At 42.1% G+C, this 22,300-nt stretch overlaps 1 protein-coding gene across 1 annotated transcript in view; it reads left to right on the top strand.

Annotated features, from left to right (window-relative positions):
* The window catches only part of bmpr1ba (bone morphogenetic protein receptor, type IBa), a 26,569-nt gene extending 4,552 nt beyond the window's left edge, over nt 1–22,017 (top strand). The window contains exons 2-12 of the mRNA XM_057322943.1: nt 335–513; nt 15,891–16,041; nt 16,289–16,388; nt 17,304–17,406; nt 18,385–18,481; nt 19,275–19,413; nt 19,529–19,721; nt 19,800–20,097; nt 20,250–20,425; nt 20,498–20,628; nt 21,337–22,017. Coding sequence (XP_057178926.1) covers nt 456–513; nt 15,891–16,041; nt 16,289–16,388; nt 17,304–17,406; nt 18,385–18,481; nt 19,275–19,413; nt 19,529–19,721; nt 19,800–20,097; nt 20,250–20,425; nt 20,498–20,628; nt 21,337–21,462 — 1,572 coding nt within the window. The 5' untranslated portion in view covers nt 335–455 and the 3' untranslated portion in view covers nt 21,463–22,017. The remainder of the gene's footprint in view (nt 1–334; nt 514–15,890; nt 16,042–16,288; nt 16,389–17,303; nt 17,407–18,384; nt 18,482–19,274; nt 19,414–19,528; nt 19,722–19,799; nt 20,098–20,249; nt 20,426–20,497; nt 20,629–21,336) is intronic.
* The last annotated feature ends 283 nt before the right edge of the window (nt 22,018–22,300 follow it).

The raw sequence follows: 22,300 nt of genomic DNA, 5'->3' as shown, positions 1-22,300 counted from the left end.
CTCTCTCTCTCTCTCTCTCTCTCTCTCTCTCTCTCTCTCTCTCTCTCTCTCTCTCTCTCTCTCTCACTCTCTGCGCTGGTTGCTGCTTGATCATATCACACGTCATGTTCGGTAAAATGTATTCGGCCATTTCATTTAATTTCTTTTCGGTTGCCGAATATTCGGTGCATCCCTATAGCGGGTGTTTGGCAGAAGATTGAAAAGGAAGGCTGGGTGAAAAGACAGGGAGGGGTGGATCCTTGTGGTGGGGGCGGGGCTTGAACCTACTGAACAGAGGCTACTGTGTGTGTTCTCCTCTCTCACTCTCTCTCTTCTGTCTCTCTCTCTCTCTCAGTCGGTATGAAGCGGTGATTCAGGCACTTTCTCACATTCAGTACAAGACACACACACACACACAGACGGCAGAAGAGTGTGTGTTGGGCAGACAGTGGAGGGTCTCCACACACAGACAGAAGATGTATCTCATGAGGATCTGTGTGATTGGACTTCTGGGACTGCTGAAGGAGAATCTGGGTGAGTGTCTCTGTTAACTCTCGTCTCCTGACACATAAACATTCACGTCTGAATAGACGTCGCTCTGTGTCACTGTTTATATAACACACAAACGGACCGTGCTTTAGTCTTCTGTCCGTTTGACGCTGTGTTTGTAATTTTTCAGTGTTCTTTTGTTTCTTTTATAGCTCAGGAGACTTAAAGGAGTTATATTGAAACGTAAAATGTGTCTCTCCCAAAACTCCCTCATAGAAAGGAATAAAACGAGACACAAATGAGACAGTTGATGTGTTGGAAGAATATTGAGACTGAATAATTTTGAGTGTTTGAGACAGACGTTGTTGGCACATCTGAGCACAGTTTGAGACGTTGTTGGAGACGCTTTTTCTCACGAGTCTCCATTGGTTCTCTGTTGAATGTCATTGCTGTCCAGGAGAAATAGTTGCGATGTTGTTTTGGGGTGTTAACTTATTGTGGTGTTGTGTATATTGGGTGTTACCCAACTTTTAAATAAACTCAGTGATGGGGTGCCAAATGGACGGCCAGGTGTTTGTGTGTGTCGTGTGTGATTCTCATTTTGGTTGTGTGTGTGTTGTCTGTTAAATCTATCAGTCTCTCAGCTGTCTAACACTTGTTTTACACACAGTTGGAGGTCCAGCTTTGAAATCATTCAGTGTTTAACTCTCTCACACACGCACGCACACTCACACACATACACATACACACTTGTTTGTGTTTGTCACATTCATTTAATCAGGTGTTTGTCAAATTAATAACTGGGCTTTTTGTGGAATATTTCATCAGTTTAGGGTTTGGCGTGTTTTGGGGTTTTAGGTGTGCTTTAATACTCGTTCTATTGTTATAGATATTTTCAAACTTCACTTTCCCACACATTTTTACTGATCAAAATGACGTTAGTGGATAGCAACAGGTGTAGTTTATCACATAAAATAGAAGCAGGTGTGTGTTTGAACTTAAAGATCCAGTGAAACGCATTGGAATGCGCATCATTATTTGATGTGTTGACGTAATTTCAACTGAAAAATGCAGCGAGCGCGTGCCATATCGAGTGGCCCCGCCCCCTTTTAAAATAACCAATAGCGTTTTGTTTACGGCACACAGTCTGCTTCCGCAGCTCTCATAGTGAAGGGGGTGGGACTCTTCAGATTCTTAAGCGCATTTGATTGGACGAGAACTTTGACGAGAGGCTGAAGTGTAGCGTGATGTCATGAAATTTCTAGATTTTTTTGAATGCAGACTGTCAGTTTTAAAGGCTTATGTCTTCTAAATGGGAATTTTGTCAGCGCGTAGGAGCACATCAGTTTATTGACGTCCTTAAGGCTAACTTATTATTAATAAAATGAAAAAACTTTCATATTGATTTCACTGAGGCTTTAAAAACTGAGATAATTTCATTTTGTAGTAGAATAAGGTTATTTTTCAGTATAACATCTGAGCATGATTTAACCCAGATCCATTTATCTGATAAGCAAAAGACATTGAAACTTTTAGGTGTTTTGGGTGTTTTATTTTCGCACAATTCAAAATGAACATTTGCAGTATAATAAAGACATACATTTTCTTTACAATGCAGGAAGAGGCAAAAAACCCAAATGGCTTATTTGAAAAAAACGAATGTTTTTTAAACACACTGTAGTTTGTGTTCTTGCACTGTTCGTTTTTTCTTTACTTGTTTATACTTAAAACCAGCATGAATATTTTAAGCAGTTTAGTTTGATTGAATGCACAGTAATCTAGTGTGTGCTCTCATCTCTTCCCATCCCATAATAACCACAGACACTCATCTGAGCATCTCTGTGGAGTCTCTGTCTGACATTATTTACCTTCAGCATCCGTCCGTACAATCTCACACGACAGACGACACGTGATGTGTTTCTCACTGTCAGCAGTGAAACCGGTCACCAGCACACACACAGTGATGGGTTTGTGATGGTGGATTTGATTCCGGAGCGCTGGTGTCCCTCCTGCTGAAATATTCAGATGGTTTTTAGGATTCAGACTTTTATGATACTCACACAGGCTGGTCAAGGCTTCTTTAGACGCTCAGTCAGCGAAACCCTTTTTAAGAGAATACTAAAGAGCACAGAGTTTTGGTTTGGAGGTTATGTGATGCTCTGGATGTCTTTAGTCACACCTCACTGAAAGTGCCAAACGTCTGAAGCGCTCCGTCTGTGTTTGAGTTGGAGAGACAGAACGTCCAACATAAGATCTCTGGAATCCTCAGTAAACGATCTTGTATATCAGGTGTATTGTGTCACACACCTGTTGGATGTATAAAGTGATTAAGATGAAGCAGAGAAGAGATAATCACTCTATTATCAGGGGAAGACTGTATCAATTTCCAGAGTGTTGTAATCTGTGAGAATTTTCTGGTTTACATTTATAAATCGTTCAGCTGCAGGCGGGTTAGCCGTCCAGAAACTTCAGATGGACGATCAGCAGATGTCAGGTGCGAGAATTTTAGAGAGATTGAAACAAAGCGTCTGATCTGAGCTCTGAGCGTGTTTCTCGTCTGATCTGAGTGATGTTCTGAGCTCTGAGTGTGTTTCTCGTCTGATCTGAGTGATGTTCTGAGCTCTGAGTGTGTTTCTCGTCTGATCTGAGTGATGTTCTGAGCTCTGAGTGTGTTTCTCGTCTGATCTGAGTGATGTTCTGAGCTCTGAGTGTGTTTCTCGTCTGATCTGAGTGATGTTCTGAGCTCTGAGTGTGTTTCTCGTCTGATCTGAGTGATGTTCTGAGCTCTGAGTGTGTTTCTCGTCTGATCTGAGTGATGTTCTGAGCTCTGAGTGTGTTTCTCGTCTGATCTGAGTGATGTTCTGAGCTCTGAGTGTGTTTCTCGTCTGATCTGAGTGATGTTCTGAGCTCTGAGTGTGTTTCTCGTCTGATCTGAGTGATGTTCTGAGCTCTGAGTGTGTTTCTCGTCTGATCTGAGTGATGTTCTGAGCTCTGAGTGTGTTTCTCGTCTGATCTGAGTGATGTTCTGAGCTCTGAGTGTGTTTCTCGTCTGATCTGAGTGATGTTCTGAGCTCTGAGTGTGTTTCTCGTCTGATCTGAGTGATGTTCTGAGCTCTGAGTGTGTTTCTCGTCTGATCTGAGTGATGTTCTGAGCTCTGAGTGTGTTTCTCGTCTGATCTGAGTGATGTTCTGAGCTCTGAGTGTGTTTCTCGTCTGATCTGAGTGATGTTCTGAGCTCTGAGTGTGTTTCTCGTCTGATCTGAGTGATGTTCTGAGCTCTGAGTGTGTTTCTCGTCTGATCTGAGTGATGTTCTGAGCTCTGAGTGTGTTTCTCGTCTGATCTGAGTGATGTTCTGAGCTCTGAGTGTGTTTCTCGTCTGATCTGAGTGATGTTCTGAGCTCTGAGTGTGTTTCTCGTCTGATCTGAGTGATGTTCTGAGCTCTGAGTGTGTTTCTCGTCTGATCTGAGTGATGTTCTGAGCTCTGAGTGTGTTTCTCGTCTGATCTGAGTGATGTTCTGAGCTCTGAGTGTGTTTCTCGTCTGATCTGAGTGATGTTCTGAGCTCTGAGTGTGTTTCTCGTCTGATCTGAGTGATGTTCTGAGCTCTGAGTGTGTTTCTCGTCTGATCTGAGTGATGTTCTGAGCTCTGAGTGTGTTTCTCGTCTGATCTGAGTGATGTTCTGAGCTCTGAGTGTGTTTCTCGTCTGATCTGAGTGATGTTCTGAGCTCTGAGTGTGTTTCTCGTCTGATCTGAGTGATGTTCTGAGCTCTGAGTGTGTTTCTCGTCTGATCTGAGTGATGTTCTGAGCTCTGAGTGTGTTTCTCGTCTGATCTGAGTGATGTTCTGAGCTCTGAGTGTGTTTCTCGTCTGATCTGAGTGATGTTCTGAGCTCTGAGTGTGTTTCTCGTCTGATCTGAGTGATGTTCTGAGCTCTGAGTGTGTTTCTCGTCTGATCTGAGTGATGTTCTGAGCTCTGAGTGTGTTTCTCGTCTGATCTGAGTGATGTTCTGAGCTCTGAGTGTGTTTCTCGTCTGATCTGAGTGATGTTCTGAGCTCTGAGTGTGTTTCTCGTCTGATCTGAGTGATGTTCTGAGCTCTGAGTGTGTTTCTCGTCTGATCTGAGTGATGTTCTGAGCTCTGAGTGTGTTTCTCGTCTGATCTGAGTGATGTTCTGAGCTCTGAGTGTGTTTCTCGTCTGATCTGAGTGATGTTCTGAGCTCTGAGTGTGTTTCTCGTCTGATCTGAGTGATGTTCTGAGCTCTGAGTGTGTTTCTCGTCTGATCTGAGTGATGTTCTGAGCTCTGAGTGTGTTTCTCGTCTGATCTGAGTGATGTTCTGAGCTCTGAGTGTGTTTCTCGTCTGATCTGAGTGATGTTCTGAGCTCTGAGTGTGTTTCTCGTCTGATCTGAGTGATGTTCTGAGCTCTGAGTGTGTTTCTCGTCTGATCTGAGTGATGTTCTGAGCTCTGAGTGTGTTTCTCGTCTGATCTGAGTGATGTTCTGAGCTCTGAGTGTGTTTCTCGTCTGATCTGAGTGATGTTCTGAGCTCTGAGTGTGTTTCTCGTCTGATCTGAGTGATGTTCTGAGCTCTGAGTGTGTTTCTCGTCTGATCTGAGTGATGTTCTGAGCTCTGAGTGTGTTTCTCGTCTGATCTGAGTGATGTTCTGAGCTCTGAGTGTGTTTCTCGTCTGATCTGAGTGATGTTCTGAGCTCTGAGTGTGTTTCTCGTCTGATCTGAGTGATGTTCTGAGCTCTGAGTGTGTTTCTCGTCTGATCTGAGTGATGTTCTGAGCTCTGAGTGTGTTTCTCGTCTGATCTGAGTGATGTTCTGAGCTCTGAGTGTGTTTCTCGTCTGATCTGAGTGATGTTCTGAGCTCTGAGTGTGTTTCTCGTCTGATCTGAGTGATGTTCTGAGCTCTGAGTGTGTTTCTCGTCTGATCTGAGTGATGTTCTGAGCTCTGAGTGTGTTTCTCGTCTGATCTGAGTGATGTTCTGAGCTCTGAGTGTGTTTCTCGTCTGATCTGAGTGATGTTCTGAGCTCTGAGTGTGTTTCTCGTCTGATCTGAGTGATGTTCTGAGCTCTGAGTGTGTTTCTCGTCTGATCTGAGTGATGTTCTGAGCTCTGAGTGTGTTTCTCGTCTGATCTGAGTGATGTTCTGAGCTCTGAGTGTGTTTCTCGTCTGATCTGAGTGATGTTCTGAGCTCTGAGTGTGTTTCTCGTCTGATCTGAGTGATGTTCTGAGCTCTGAGTGTGTTTCTCGTCTGATCTGAGTGATGTTCTGAGCTCTGAGTGTGTTTCTCGTCTGATCTGAGTGATGTTCTGAGCTCTGAGTGTGTTTCTCGTCTGATCTGAGTGATGTTCTGAGCTCTGAGTGTGTTTCTCGTCTGATCTGAGTGATGTTCTGAGCTCTGAGTGTGTTTCTCGTCTGATCTGAGTGATGTTCTGAGCTCTGAGTGTGTTTCTCGTCTGATCTGAGTGATGTTCTGAGCTCTGAGTGTGTTTCTCGTCTGATCTGAGTGATGTTCTGAGCTCTGAGTGTGTTTCTCGTCTGATCTGAGTGATGTTCTGAGCTCTGAGTGTGTTTCTCGTCTGATCTGAGTGATGTTCTGAGCTCTGAGTGTGTTTCTCGTCTGATCTGAGTGATGTTCTGAGCTCTGAGTGTGTTTCTCGTCTGATCTGAGTGATGTTCTGAGCTCTGAGTGTGTTTCTCGTCTGATCTGAGTGATGTTCTGAGCTCTGAGTGTGTTTCTCGTCTGATCTGAGTGATGTTCTGAGCTCTGAGTGTGTTTCTCGTCTGATCTGAGTGATGTTCTGAGCTCTGAGTGTGTTTCTCGTCTGATCTGAGTGATGTTCTGAGCTCTGAGTGTGTTTCTCGTCTGATCTGAGTGATGTTCTGAGCTCTGAGTGTGTTTCTCGTCTGATCTGAGTGATGTTCTGAGCTCTGAGTGTGTTTCTCGTCTGATCTGAGTGATGTTCTGAGCTCTGAGTGTGTTTCTCGTCTGATCTGAGTGATGTTCTGAGCTCTGAGTGTGTTTCTCGTCTGATCTGAGTGATGTTCTGAGCTCTGAGTGTGTTTCTCGTCTGATCTGAGTGATGTTCTGAGCTCTGAGTGTGTTTCTCGTCTGATCTGAGTGATGTTCTGAGCTCTGAGTGTGTTTCTCGTCTGATCTGAGTGATGTTCTGAGCTCTGAGTGTGTTTCTCGTCTGATCTGAGTGATGTTCTGAGCTCTGAGTGTGTTTCTCGTCTGATCTGAGTGATGTTCTGAGCTCTGAGTGTGTTTCTCGTCTGATCTGAGTGATGTTCTGAGCTCTGAGTGTGTTTCTCGTCTGATCTGAGTGATGTTCTGAGCTCTGAGTGTGTTTCTCGTCTGATCTGAGTGATGTTCTGAGCTCTGAGTGTGTTTCTCGTCTGATCTGAGTGATGTTCTGAGCTCTGAGTGTGTTTCTCGTCTGATCTGAGTGATGTTCTGAGCTCTGAGTGTGTTTCTCGTCTGATCTGAGTGATGTTCTGAGCTCTGAGTGTGTTTCTCGTCTGATCTGAGTGATGTTCTGAGCTCTGAGTGTGTTTCTCGTCTGATCTGAGTGATGTTCTGAGCTCTGAGTGTGTTTCTCGTCTGATCTGAGTGATGTTCTGAGCTCTGAGTGTGTTTCTCGTCTGATCTGAGTGATGTTCTGAGCTCTGAGTGTGTTTCTCGTCTGATCTGAGTGATGTTCTGAGCTCTGAGTGTGTTTCTCGTCTGATCTGAGTGATGTTCTGAGCTCTGAGTGTGTTTCTCGTCTGATCTGAGTGATGTTCTGAGCTCTGAGTGTGTTTCTCGTCTGATCTGAGTGATGTTCTGAGCTCTGAGCGTGTTTCTCGTCTGATCTGAGTGATGTTCTGAGCTCTGAGCGTGTTTCTCGTCTCGTGTTTCTGTGTTTGCGTGTGTTCATTCAAGTGAGCACAGAATGAATGAGGTTTGAATAAATGTCCAGTCTCTGTGTGATAACACTCTTAATGGACTTTGAATGCTGCTCAGGTGTGTGTGTTTGTGCAGAGACAGTGTGGAGCCTGAATTTACTTCATATATTAATGGTTTTTTAATGATTAGAAACAGCAGAACTGCAAACAGTTTGTGTGTGCGTGTGTTTGCGTGCGTGCATGTGTGCGTTCACTCTATCATTAATGGTTTTCTAATGATGAGGCTCTACCGTCATGTTCAAATACAGCTTTGCAGTTCACATTGAAATCTCTTGGTGTTTTCTTTTTTAGCCGAGACCCTTGAACATTGAGAAGTTTAATTATTTAAAGAGCCCATCATGTTCTATTTTTAAGTGTCCTAATATTGTAGTCGAGTCCGCAACAACAGGTTTAACTGCATCCAAGGTCAAATAACGCTGTCATTTTCTCACAATATGCATTTAATATCACCCCATTTCTCAAAGATCTTTAAACCGTTCTCTCCAAGCAGTTCGAAGACTCAGTTTCTCTAAACCCCTCCCTTCCACAAGCCCACTGTGCTCCGATTGGTCGGCTACTTCAGTCTGTTGTGATTTGTCTTTTAGCATAGAAGCACAACTACATTTCAGCTCTTGGAGGCTTATTAGTAACTAACACAAAGATTATTAGTACGCAGAGATACTAAGGTTACAAAAATGGCATCGATTTGTGTTATAAAGAGAATGACACTTATGTAAGCGAAAGGACCCACAGCGTGCTAGCCGCAATGCTAATGTGACTGACTTATGAAACATTACAGCTTATAAACGAAATCTATCCACATCCTTTATCATGAATCCAAGTTAGGGCTGGGTGATAAAACGATAACAATATTTATTGCGATATAATTTTCCTCGATTAAACTATAACAAAAGTTCAGTTGGAAAAAAAGATACAGTTGGAGCAGGAGCTGCACAATGTAGCGTATTTCGCCTCTACATCCGATATGTGGTCTAGTCGGACATCTGAACCTTATCTCAGCCTCACAATTCATTTTATTGACAAAGACTGGAAACTTCAGAGCAAGTGCCTCCAAACGGCTTACTTCCCCGAAGACCACACAGGTGAAGTTATTGCCCCAGGAATGGTTGAAGCGCTTGCCTCGTGGGGGCTGAGTGAGGAGCGTCAAGTATGCATAACAACGGACAGCGGTTCAAATATGATAAAAGCCGCTTCCTTGAACCACTGGACACGGCTTCAGTGTTTTGGGCATCGCCTACACTCAGCTATTGGTAAGTTTAATTAGCTAGTCTTTACTTTCATAAAATTCTATACTATATTAGTAACAAAACAGCTGTAGTAATAATGATAATAAAAAGGAAAGAACGATCAAAGCTATACATTTTAAGTTGAATTGTTCTTAATGTTAGTGATTATTATTACTATTGTTGTTTTATTGTTATTATTATTGTTTTATTATGTTAGTGTACTAAAAATGCATGCAGCAGATTAAAACATTTGATAACACTTTAATGATTAATAACATTTTTCAGCATTTATTTATCTTCATTAATATTAGTTAATGGCAATACAATTGTTCATGTTTGTCAATATTTTCTGTAAACTAATATTAACATCTATATGTACAGGTGCCTGAGCAGTGCCACAGACTGATCCACTCCATGCCACGCCGCATTGCTGCAGTAATTCAGGCAAAAGGAGCCCCAACTAAGTATTGAGTGCTGTACATGCTCATACTTTTCATGTTCATACTTTTCAGTTGGCCAAGATTTCTAAAAATCCTTTCTTTGTGTTGGTCTTAAGTAATATTCTAATTTCCTGAGATACTGAATTTGGGATTTTCATTAGCTGTCAGTTATAATCATCAAATTAAAAGAAATAAACATTTGAAATATATCAGTCTGTGTGTAATGAATGCATATAATATACAAGTTTCACTTTTTGAATGGAATTAGTGAAATAAATCAACTTTTTGATGATATTCTAATTATATGACCAGCACCTGTATGTTAACACTGCTGTATAAGCCGTGTTATTTCATATTAGCTAATCAACTAATCATATTTTATGATATGTATACATGTTATTAATCATATTGTAAAGTGTTACTAATTATTTAACATATTCTTATTTTTACTTGTGTATTTAGAACAGATATACTTTTCGGTCATATTTTGTCTTTGCTCAAAAGTATACAAATCTTTTTTTCCTTTCTTTTTATCCTTAGAGAAAGTTGGAAAGGACAAGAGGGTGGAACGAGCCATCGGGGTGTGTAAAAAAGTCGTGTCTGCCTTCTCCTTTTCCTGGAAGAAGAAGAGAGACCTTGCAACTGCTCAAGAAGAATTTAACCTACCCAAGCACAAGCTTACTACAGAATCACCTACCAGGTGCGGCTCACGGCAAAAGATGGTGTCAAGAGTGATAGAGCAGCACAAAGCTATCTCTCAGGTACTCGCTGCTGACAAGAAAACCAGACACTTGGTCCCCACCTGGCAAGACATGGATGTGAGTCAGTGAACGAGGCCTTAAAGCCACTCCTTGAGTTCACAGATTCACTCTCAGGTGAAACATACGTGAGCGTGTCCTACCTTAATCCTGTGTTGCACCTCTTCAGAACAGAGGTGCTGAAACACTCTGATGATGACACACAGCTCACAAAGGACATGAAGGCAACGGTCGTGGACTATCTTAATGAGAAGTATGATGACGACGGGACAGACAGTCTGCTTGACATGGCATCCGCGCTTTAAGACCCATTACATAAAGCCAGACAAGATAGCGACTATCAAAACAAGAGCAGCATCTGAGATTATGAACATGGAGGAAGACCAAGGCCCATCTACTTCACAGGCTTCACACCAAACAGAAGTAGAAGAGGCAGAGGGGGAAGCTGCTGCAGCTTTACCTGCCCAAAAGCAGAGAAAGACACTGGGCAGTCTTTTTAAGAAGCTGTGCCCCAGCAACACAGGACTCGCATACGTGCAGACAGTGGAGGGAGAGCTGGAAAACTACCTCATGGCTCCAGATGCAGACATTGAAACTGAACCCCTGGATTGGTGGAAGATGCATGAGAAAAAAGCACAGCGGTACTTGTGCATCCCTGCCACCAGCTCTCCCTCTGAGAGGAGTTTTAGCACGGGAGGAAACATTGTGACCTGTCACAGGGCAGCTCTAAAACCTGACACTGTAGACAGACTTGTCTTTCTTGCTCGTAACCCGTCATTGTTGAAAACTTGAAAATGTACACTGTGGTCAAAAAAACTGTCTGTTTTGCACGTTTAAGGTATTATTTTGTCTATTTAGTTTGCTTGCACTGTCAGCTAAAACATAAATAGTTATCAATGTTTCAAGCCATCCGTATAAATAGTTTGGCAAGCTGACTAGAATCGATATTTATTTATTTATCAATTTATTTTATTTACAGTAAGCTAAAACAAAATGTTTACAAAAGTTACAAGCCATCTATTCAAATGGCATGCTGACCATAATTAATCTTTTTTTGTCTATTTCTTTAAAAATGTTGCAGTCTGATCTATGTTACATGCGTGTTGTGTCACAGGGCATGTAACATAGATCAGACTGAACTGTGACTATACAGTTGTTCATTTTTCAATGAGAATATTTATTTTCTTGAGGAAAAAGTGTTTGATCTAGATTTTTTTGTTTGTTTTATTATTCTGTAAATTCTACCTCACTTTTTTTAATGTTCAGCTTTTTGGCGAGTGTTTGTCATTTTCTGGCAATAAACAGTTTAATAACACTGTTAACTGTCTGGTTTTCACAAATTTCATACAGGAGCTAAAATCTGCCTTAAACTAAAAAGAAATAAAGATTTAAATTTTTCGTGATAATTATCGTTATCGACTGATATGGAAAATTTTATTGTGATCATTTTTTCAGCCATATCGCCCAGGCCTAATCCAAGTAATAAAAACGACAGACACTCTACATTAAACAACATTTTTAGACAATACCCTGATAGCACACATACAGTACATCTGGTTTATGTCTATTTGACGTCTGCATTTACATCTGCAATACGTCTCGGAGACGTCTGCTGTCTGACGTCATATAGACCTCTAGAAGATGTCTGTAAGATGTTTATGATTTAGAATGGATGTAAAGCTGCTCTTTCTAAGATGTTTAGCAGATGTTTTTACGCAGCAGATCTCCAGATCTTTAGCAGATGTATTACAGATGTTCAGACGTCTCCGAGACGTATTGCAGATGAGCAAACTTTGTATTTTAGATGTCTTGCAGATGTAAATGCAGACGTCAAATAGATGTAATCCAGATGGATTGTGCTATCTGGGTAATGGGCTCACACCTGATTATCAGAACTGGTTCAGAAGGACAGTAAAAGCTGCTGTAAGTGTAACGTTACACAACATAACACCAAAATGAGTGATTTTCAACAATCAATAGTAGATATAACTTACAGGTTGTGATTCAGAGATGTTTATTGGTCCATGTAAAGTCATGCTGACCCATCTTTCATGGAGAAGCGTTTAGCAAATCCCACACTGTACTCGCCAAGGTTGGAGAAAAAGTTGTCAGTAAAACGACAAACGGTTTGCATTATACCGCTGTGCAATCGTGGGGAAAATATTTTGATCCTCTTTACATCATCATCCTTTGGATTTAGAAGTAAAAACAACTACATGCTTGATTTTGCAGCACCACACACCACAGCGTCTCCGGCTCCGCTGCATGATGCAAACACACAAACTGTCAGAAGTGTTTCGCGGGCAGGCGGTGATTGTGCAGATGTGTCAATTCGTTACACTCAAAAGACTGGAAACCGAAATGACTTGTTTAGGTGGTTCGGAGTCGACTCCTTATTTCGGGAGACAATATCTTTATTGATCATGGGCTTTTTCGATGAACAACTTTGCAGATCTTTAACATTGAACGGAAGCTACATGACACACTGAAAGACAGGTGAGGTGCTCTTTAAATGACTTACATTACATTTTGATGCCTGACATACAAACCAAAATCCGTCTGTTGCTGTTTCTGTTAAAAACACCGGTAGCATCTGTAATTGGTCCATCCTGGTCAGCAACAGTTGCGATTAGAGGATAAAGAAAAGAGATTATGGCACGTCATCAGTTGTCATTTTAAATACCGCATTAAATATCGCACCGAGTGAGGTTTTGATATTGTTACATCCTTATCGACTTTCGATTGCAGACTTGACAAATTTGAGCTCAGTTTGACACATTGTTGACATCGTTTGTGAAACTCTCATCTCAGTGTCTGTGTGGTCTGTATAATTAAGTAGATCAATTTGGTCCTGGGTTCTGATTGGTCACTACAGTTATGATGAAAAACACCCTTCGGAGTGCAGACAGAGCTGTTTGGGTTGAAATCCTCCCTCTGGAGTTTGTCTTGACAGTACTTGTGCTCGCTCGTCGTGGGTTTTAGGATATTAAGTTGTGGTCGTCTGTAAAGCTGCATTGAAACAACATGATTGTGAAAAGCGCTGTACAAACTAGATTTTTTCTTCCGGCCATCGTCTCTTTCCCTTCTTCTTTCTCCTCATCTAATATATAAACTCACAGAAATTGTGTTTTACTTTCAGCGTTTATTTGAACGTGACGTGTGTTTATTTGACGTTTTTCATAGCGTGAGGTGGCAGTGATGTGTGTATCTGTGTGAAGAGCCGTCGGAATGTTCAGGGTCAGCTGATTGAGTTTCCAGATGACCTTGTGAATCACATAAACATAACCAAGTGCTCACGTATCAACACACATTCTTCGTGTTCACACAATGCCTTCTCACACGTGTGTGTGTGTGTGTGTGTCATTGAATTGGTCCTCACTGTACTTCTCTTCCAGTTCATTTGTGCTGAGAGTCAAGATCACTTGAGAACTCCAGACTCATTCCAGATAGGAGTGGAATTCTCCTTATTTACATAACACACAGTTGCAGAGATTTCACAGAGAAACCGTGCGTGAAAACACATTTCCAGACGTCTGAGACGCGTCAGGCCGGTGTGTGTTCAGGTGCCTGCGTTTACATGTTACATTTAAAGGAATATTCTGGGATATAACCAGAACTGGAGAAAAACCAGGAATCACATTTACAGTAAATACAGTTTACACTGGAATCCCAGCAGGCGCACAGAAGCGCACGTTCACTTTTGAAATAATAGATGTGATAGTTTTATGTATTTTAAATATTATTAAGAAAAACTCATTCAAATGGGAGGGTCAAAGTTACAAATTGCTAAACTTTTTTAGTTTTATTTATTTTTAATTATATTTAAAAAATAAGTTTTATTTATTTTTATATATTTATTATATTTTTTGTAGTTATTATTTTTGGCACTTGTGCTCCTATTATAAAAAGGAGGTCAGATCGTCATTAAGGGAATCATGTTATTATAAAATAACTTTTATATATTTTTTATTTTGTTGGGTAATCACCTTTCCTTTCTGTAATGATTTACTACTAAAACTTTTTTTAGTTGTAGGGTTTTGGGACACTTGAGTGAAATATTTCTCGTTATTTAAAAAAAACGTTTGATCTGTAGGTGTATGTTTAAATGTCTGGAATTAGTTTAGTAGACAAAAATATAATTTTGCAAAGAAACATGTTTTTTTCATGACAAAACTAACATTTTTTATGGACTGAATAATGAAGAAAGAGCAGCCAATAAGAGAACAGATGGGAACTTTTATATATACTTTTATAAATATTGTTTAAAAAGCATCTCAGTGTGAGACCTCCAGAAGCTACTTGAGAAAATGACAAGAAAACATTTCTGCAAATTTTAGTCAAAAGGTGACTACATTGAAGATGATCAAATGTAACACAGTTAATATATAGTGTTGATTTTACTTTTATTAATATTTTAAATGAGCTTTTATTTTTAAATCTTTAGTTTTTATGTTAATTTTAGTTAAAGTTTTGGTATATGCTTTTGTCATTTTATAATTTATTTTTTTATGTTGTTATATAATAGTAATTAATTTCTATTTTAGTTTTTTTTGTTTATTATTATAATTTTGGTGCTTTCAACTTACTTAAATTTAATTTTGAGGCAACATTTCAATTTTTCCTTGAGTTAAGTTTTCCCCATAATTTTTAGGTCAATATTTGATTTGATTTCAATGAACAAAGACATTTCAAAGTTTAAATTAACAGTATAAGTAATATGAACTACAGATTATAGAATTATACATTTGTGAAAGCATTATTTGCTTTTATCAGGACCGATTAAAGTTTATCCACCCAAATAAGCAAAAGTAAGAATTAAAAGCTCAAATCACCCACAAACATGTTTCTACTTTTCAACTCTTCAGCAGTTTATTATAAGAATGTAAGTGGTTGGTTTAGGTTGTGATGCTACACATGAGGTCTGTGGACATCAGATTAAAAAACCCAGGAACATTTCTTTAAAGCTTAAAATCGACCCAGAGATGTAGATGAGAATGTTGGTGATTGTGGTACGGCGTGAATAGATGAAGAGTCGCTCTTTGTGTATAAATCTCAATCCTCAGTCGTCATGCTGACAGAGAGAAAGAGATTTCGATTGAGTTCAGATTCATTCAGTCAGTCGCTCTTGTTTGACAAAAGGCCGGTGAATAAAGACACAGTTGTGCTTCTCTTTTGTCTGCGCTCGGTCGATTCTCTTCTCTCATCCCGCAGCTTCACTTTCCTGCATCAGTTGTATTCATGTGCGTGCACACCCCTGCCGATATGATTGACAGCTCTGGGCTTTGATTGACAGGTGTAGGAGGATTTTCTGGGATTGCTGATGTGGATTGATTTGGGATCAGCTTTTGAACACCTGACTGACTTCTGTTGTTATTAATGAAGCTGATTTAAATCTCTATAGTCAGTAGCACGGGATAATAAACCAGAAGTGTGTGTGTGTGTGTGTGTGCGTGTGTGTAGTATTTCATGTGCTGAAACACTCATTACAGCTTCAGTCTCTGAGGAATAACTCAACGTCACTCCGGCACACAAACACAACTGTTCCCTCAACAACGTTACTACAGCATTGAGATTCTACATTACATTTCTACTTGTGTTTTATTTTTAAAAGAAGAAAATACCTAAATCATTTTTAAATTCAGCTTTATTTTTTTAATCTTTTTTTGAGATTAATAATTGATTAATTTTCATACTTTCTGTTGAATATTTTTTTATTTGAAATCCCCAACGACAGCCAACGTTAATGCATAACACTAACACTTTGATGTTCTCCATAAATCAATAATTACTCATTCATTTCTCTTTGTACACCTCCAAAATAACTCTTTCTGTGAAATGTCTTAATGCATCTTAGTGCAGTGCATTTATGTTTTAAGAATGCCATAGTAAATTAATAGAGTAAAATAATAATTCAGTGCCACGGTTAATGTAAAAAACATGATATTACAATCTGAAATCATGACTGGACTGTAGTACCATCCCGGTACTGTTGTGTCAATAAGGTAACTGACACTTTTCTTCTTTCTGTTGTGAAACAGCTAATGTTCTGGACAGCATGCTGCTGAGGAATTCTGGGAAGCTGGAGGAGGGTCATGTGACAGGAAGTGCTGGAACGGCTCATCCGAAGCATTTCCTGTGGTGTCACTGCTACCATCACTGCCCAGAGGACTCCATCAATAACACCTGCAGGTATTACAACACACACGCACGCACGCACGCTCGCACGCACGCACGCACACACACACGCACGCACGCACACACACACACACACACGCACGCACACGCACGCACACACACGCACGCGCGCACACACACACACGCACACACACACACACACACACGCACGCACGCACACACATACACACACTCGCATACACACACACACACATACACACACTCGCATACACATGTGTAGCTGTGTGTTTTGTTGTTTCAGGACGGACGGTCACTGCTTTACTTTGGTAGAGGAAGAAGGAGGCGTCGCTGTGTTTACATCAGGCTGTCTCGGTTCAGTGGGATCAGAGTTTCAGTGCAGAGTGAGTGTTCCTGGATCAAACGTCTTTAACCTCTTATCACTCGTTCAGTAACGGCCAAGGTTGTTTTAGTTGACTAAAATTAAAACTTTGAAAACGTGTCTGTTCAAAATAATCAAATAAAATATTGACCTGGGAAAAACTGCGGTTCGCTTTTGAGGGGCGGGCATATTAGTACAGGGTCCTCCCCTTCGGTCTGTCCCTGTCCCCACGAGTCTTCACGAGGGAAGGAGGTGTGCGGGTACTGAACTATCTCGACTGGCTCATCTTGGCTCACTCTCGAGATCTGTTGTGTACACACGGGGACCTGGTGCTCGGCACCTAGATCGGTGGGGCTACAGGTCAGATGGGAAAAGAGCAAGCTCTCCCCGGTGCAGAGCGTCCTCTTTCTCGGTATGGAACTCGACTCGGTCTCCATGACAGCGCGACTGACTACAGAGCGCCCAGTCAGTGTTGAACTGTGTGAAGCTTTTCAGGCAGTCAGCGGTCCCCCTGAAACAATTTCAGAGGCTCCTGGGATACATGGCATCCTCGGCGGGGGTGGTCCCCCTCGGGTCGATGCACATGCGACCGCTCCAACACTGGCTACAGAGTCGGGTTCCTTGGGGAGTGTGGCACACCGGCAGCAGGCGTATGGTCATCACGCCTGTCTGCCGACGCACCCTGACCCCCTGGTCTCCCATGACCTTCTTGCGGACAGACACTTTTAACCATCCAATCAGTACTCGATGAACGAACTCAAGTCCCGCCCTACACTTTATTCTCATTTCAGAACATGTTTCACTCGGACATACGTCACGATACGGAAGAAAAAAATGTTTTCGATCGACAGTTTCATGTCGACGTTAAGCATCTCATGAAACACAACATCTGTTTGGATCTCATTTAGTTTTCATTCCCATGTGTTTGTGTGTTTAGGACACAGGAAACTCAAAACAGAGACGATCACTGGAGTGCTGCACAGATCAAGACTACTGTAACAGACATCTACACCCAACACTACCTCCACTACACACACACAGTGAGTACACACACACACACACACACGCACGCACGCACGCACGCACGCACGCACACAGTGAGTACACACACACACACGCACGCACGCACGCACACACGACACCACCACACCAGTGAGTACACACACACATGGCTAGTGTGAGTGTTAGATAACTGCGCACACACACACAGTGAGTACACACACACACAGCACGCACGCACGCACGCACGCGCACGCACGCACGCACCACAGTGAGTACACACACACAACCACGACGACGCACGCACGCACGCACCAGCACAACAGAACACACACACAACACACGCCGCACCACACACACACACACACACACATCACACACAGGCACGTACACACACACACACACAACACAGCATCAGCACGCACGCAGCACACACACGCACGCGACACACAAGCACCACACACACACACGCACGGCACGCACACACCACAACACACCGCACACACACACATACACACACACACAGCAACACACCACACACACAGTCAGCAGTACACACCAAGCCACAACACACAAGCACGCACGCACGCACCATTCGCGAAGCAAGCACCATGAGTACACACCACACACACGCACTTGCACGCGTGTACGCAACGCACGACACACACAGCACACAGGCACACAGTGAGTACACACACATGTCTGGCGCACAGATGTGGAGTACAAACACACACACACGCACGCACGCACACACACACAGTGAGTACACACACACACGCACGCACGCACGCACACACACGCACGCACGCACACACACACAGTGAGTACACACACACACGCACGCACGCACGCACGCACGCACGCACACACACACACACACACACACACACACACACTCTGACAGTCATACACACAAACACATAAAGTAACACACACACACACACACAGGATGATGTTACATGTTCACACACACACATCTCTTCTTGTTATATGTATAGTAAGTAATGAAGTGTGTGCAGGTTTTGTGGATGGAGACATTCATCACATCGCTCTTCTCATCTCAGTGGGCGTCTGTAGCTTCATCCTCACCTTCATCATCATATTCTGTTACTTCAGGTGTGTGAACCCTTCATTTCTGTTACTTATATCACACACATTGTTGGCTGGACCCTACACACACACAAACACATCCCGCGTGAAGAAAAGGTTCAAATTCAAGTCAAATTTATAAACTCCAGTGAAAAGATCGTAGTATGAATTAATATTTACAAAAGTAAACTTTTTTCATGGTATAGCGTAATAAATTATACAGCTGATGTACTAGTGTAGTATAATGACCGTAATATACTACAGTGTTGTGTAGCACTAACCGTAGTAAAGTTGATGAACCGGTAAATAAACACTTGAATATTTACTATAGTAAACTGTCATTTTTTTGTAGTATGTAATACATTATAGCAATTAAATCATAGCATAGTGTAATGACTGTAATATACTATAGTGTTCTGCTGTATTAATCATGGCGACATTGATAAACTGCAGTAAGTACTGTAGTATACTTCATTTCTTACTATAGTAAAGTTTAAAAACACTAGACTATAGTATCTTAATTTCACTGCAGTTTACTATAGTAAACACAAAGGTAGTTCCTGAAGAAAAAAAGATGTTGACGTCATGCTGATATTCAGTCATATAAGGTTGGCTGCAGACGTAAAGAGTGTAGTATTGTGTGTGTGGTGTGTGTGTGTGTGTGTGTGTTCAGGTATAAGCGTCAGGAGCTAACACCACGGTACACTCTGAGTCTACATCAGGATGAGACGTTCATTCCTCCCGGAGAATCTCTGAGAGATCTGATCGAACAGTCTCAGAGCTCCGGCTCAGGGTCATGTGTGTGTGTGTGTGTGTTCAGGTATAAGCGTCAGGAGCTAACACCACGGTACACTCTGAGTCTACATCAGGATGAGACGTTCATTCCTCCCGGAGAATCTCTGAGAGATCTGATCGAACAGTCTCAGAGCTCCGGCTCAGGGTCAGGCCTCCCCCTGCTGGTGAGATGCGCACGCCACACACGACATCTCGCTGTCGAATCAAAATCCAGACGGATAATCGTGGGAAGTGTACGTTGGGTTTGGTGTTGACTCGAACCCATCTGGTCATCCGCAGGTGCAGCGCACTATAGCCAAACAGATCCAGATGGTGACCCAGATCGGGAAGGGCCGCTACGGAGAGGTGTGGATGGGTCGATGGAGAGGAGAGAAAGTGGCCGTGAAAGTGTTTTTCACCACGGAGGAGGCCAGCTGGTTCAGAGAGACGGAGATCTATCAGACCGTCCTCATGAGACATGAGAATATACTTGGTGAGAGTCCAGCGGCGCGCGCACGCACACACATGATTTAACGGTCATATGAGCTGAGTCTGGTGTTTATTTCTGCAGGCTTTATAGCAGCGGACATCAAGGGAACGGGCTCGTGGACTCAACTTTATCTCATCACCGATTACCACGAGAACGGCTCGCTGTACGACTATCTGAAATCCACCACGCTGGACAGCAGGTCCACGCTGAGACTGGCGTATTCGTCCATCTCGGGTCTCTGTCATCTCCACACGGAGATCTTCGGCACGCAGGGAAAACCCGCCATCGCTCACCGAGACCTGAAGAGCAAAAACATCCTGGTGAAGAGAAACGGGACCTGCTGTATCGCTGACCTCGGCCTGGCTGTCAAATTCATCAGGTCTGTCTCATCGCTCATCGTTTCCTGTTTTCTGCGAAACGCTAAATGGTTTTATATGAGAATGTCCATGTTCAGGGTTTGTGTGCGGTATTGTTCTCGTGATCTGAGTAATAAATCCCCGTCTTGATTGGTGTGTTAATGGCGTGTAACAGCGACACAAATGAAGTGGACATCCCGCTGAACACGCGCGTGGGCACCAAACGCTTCATGGCTCCTGAAGTTCTGGACGAGACTCTGAACACAAGTCACTTTCAGTCGTACATCACGGCAGATATCTACAGCTTCGGCCTCATACTGTGGGAGATCGCCAGGAGATGCGTGTCTGGAGGTATGACAGCACAATTAGATCTTTTACAATTGAAAACGTTTAGCGTTGTTTGATTTGTGATGATGTCCGCAGGTATCGTGGAAGAATATCAGCTGCCGTATCACGACCACGTTCCCAACGATCCGTCATATGAAGACATGAGAGAGGTGGTGTGCATAAAGAGAATACGACCGTCATTCCCCAACCGCTGGACCAGTGATGAGGTCAATACACATCACATCACATCACCGTGATGTTTACACTGTTGTTTCTGTCGCTTGGAAAGCCAAATCACACAAGACAGAAAAGCCATTTTGATGTTTTTATATCTCCTGTCGGTCTCGACGTCGTGTTGAGAGACAGACTGGGGTTTGATCTTGAGAACCAATCATCTCCAAGAGGAATTTAAAACGCCAATGGGCTTTGGCGAATGGCACACACACGCCAGTCCCCAGTTATTTAACACAATTATTATACAATAAAATATGAACATAAATTAAATAAAATATAGTTATATTATTAGATACTAGCCAAACACAAACCGGGGGTCAGGCGCGTGCGTCTGATGAAACGCTCTTTACACTCAGTAAACTTATAGTTTAGTCGTTTTAATATCGCAAGTATACTTGTAAGTTTCTTTAAGTGTACTTGAAGTTTACTGCTTACTATATATTATTTTTGCACTTTAAGTACTGTTTCTATTAGTTAGGTGTTACTTTTTACTTGAAGTGGATTTGAATTCAGTTTTAATGATCACTGTATAAAGAAGATCAGCTTCAGTTTTTTACCTTTCCACCCAAAGCTGAACTTCAGCCCGTGAGTTTTTACGCCGGTGTCAAACTGTGTGAAAAATGTTTAATAGACACAACTACAACTATAGTTAGAGTACACATGTGCTGAGATTAACGCGGGTGTTTGTGGTGTTGTTTCAGTGTTTAAGGCAGATGGGGAAACTCATGACGGAGTGTTGGGCTCACAGTCCCGCGTCTCGACTCACTGCCCTTCGAATCAAAAAGACTCTGGCCAAGATGTCAGAGTCGCAGGACATTAAAGTCTGAGGACAGACCAACAGCGCGGATGTCAAGTGAGAAACAGACACGCCATCTCGCCCACCTGAGTCCTGCCGTGGGTTTGCCAGAGCATCCACAAGCCAAGCGACGGAAGCAGAGCGACAGCCGTGTGTTCTCGCTGTGAAATCTGCATCAACGTGTGATGTTAGTCGTCCACTAACTGAACCCGTGAGCACCGGTCAGTGGATCTAATGGAGCGAGACGGAGCTCACGTCTGGAGTCAGTTCAGGAAAACTCGTGTGTGTTGTTGTTGTTGTTGTTGGACTGGTCTCTTCAGCTTTTATTCTTTTGAATCGTGTTGTCACTAACCTTGTCAAACTGTCATGGAACAAATGTGACGGTTGATGTTGAAAATGTGTTTGATGTCTTGAAAGCTGTTTGTTGGGCTGTGCCTTATTTATTGTGTATGAGGATAAAAACACGAAGGGAGCGTCGACGTGCTTGAATAAATGTTTGAATAACACTGAATTTGTTTTTTCATACTTTATCACTTTGGATGAATGTGTCTGCTACAGAAAACGAATAAATGCTTAAAAAAAGTACTTTGAGATTCTGGTCGTATTATAGTATAGGTCAGAATGTGATTTTGTTGTTAAATAAATATGGTGATGTTTTAGTTATGAAAGATGATTGATGTCTAGGTGTGCTTCAGACACGAATCACTGGTCATTTCTAAAGTTCAAATACTGCAAATGAACGGCCATAACATTGTTTCGTAATAAACTGTCGGGCGTTCAGTGGGACGAGTTTAGTTTTATCTCGAGTAAAAACGTAATATTTAAACACAATCGCAGACGTAAGAGTGCGCAATGTTTCAATATTAAAT

The sequence above is a fragment of the Triplophysa rosa genome, linkage group LG2 (genome assembly GCF_024868665.1).
Source record: "Triplophysa rosa linkage group LG2, Trosa_1v2, whole genome shotgun sequence".
Lineage (NCBI taxonomy): Eukaryota > Metazoa > Chordata > Actinopteri > Cypriniformes > Nemacheilidae > Triplophysa > Triplophysa rosa.
This window is presented reverse-complemented; position numbering and strand designations above follow the sequence as displayed.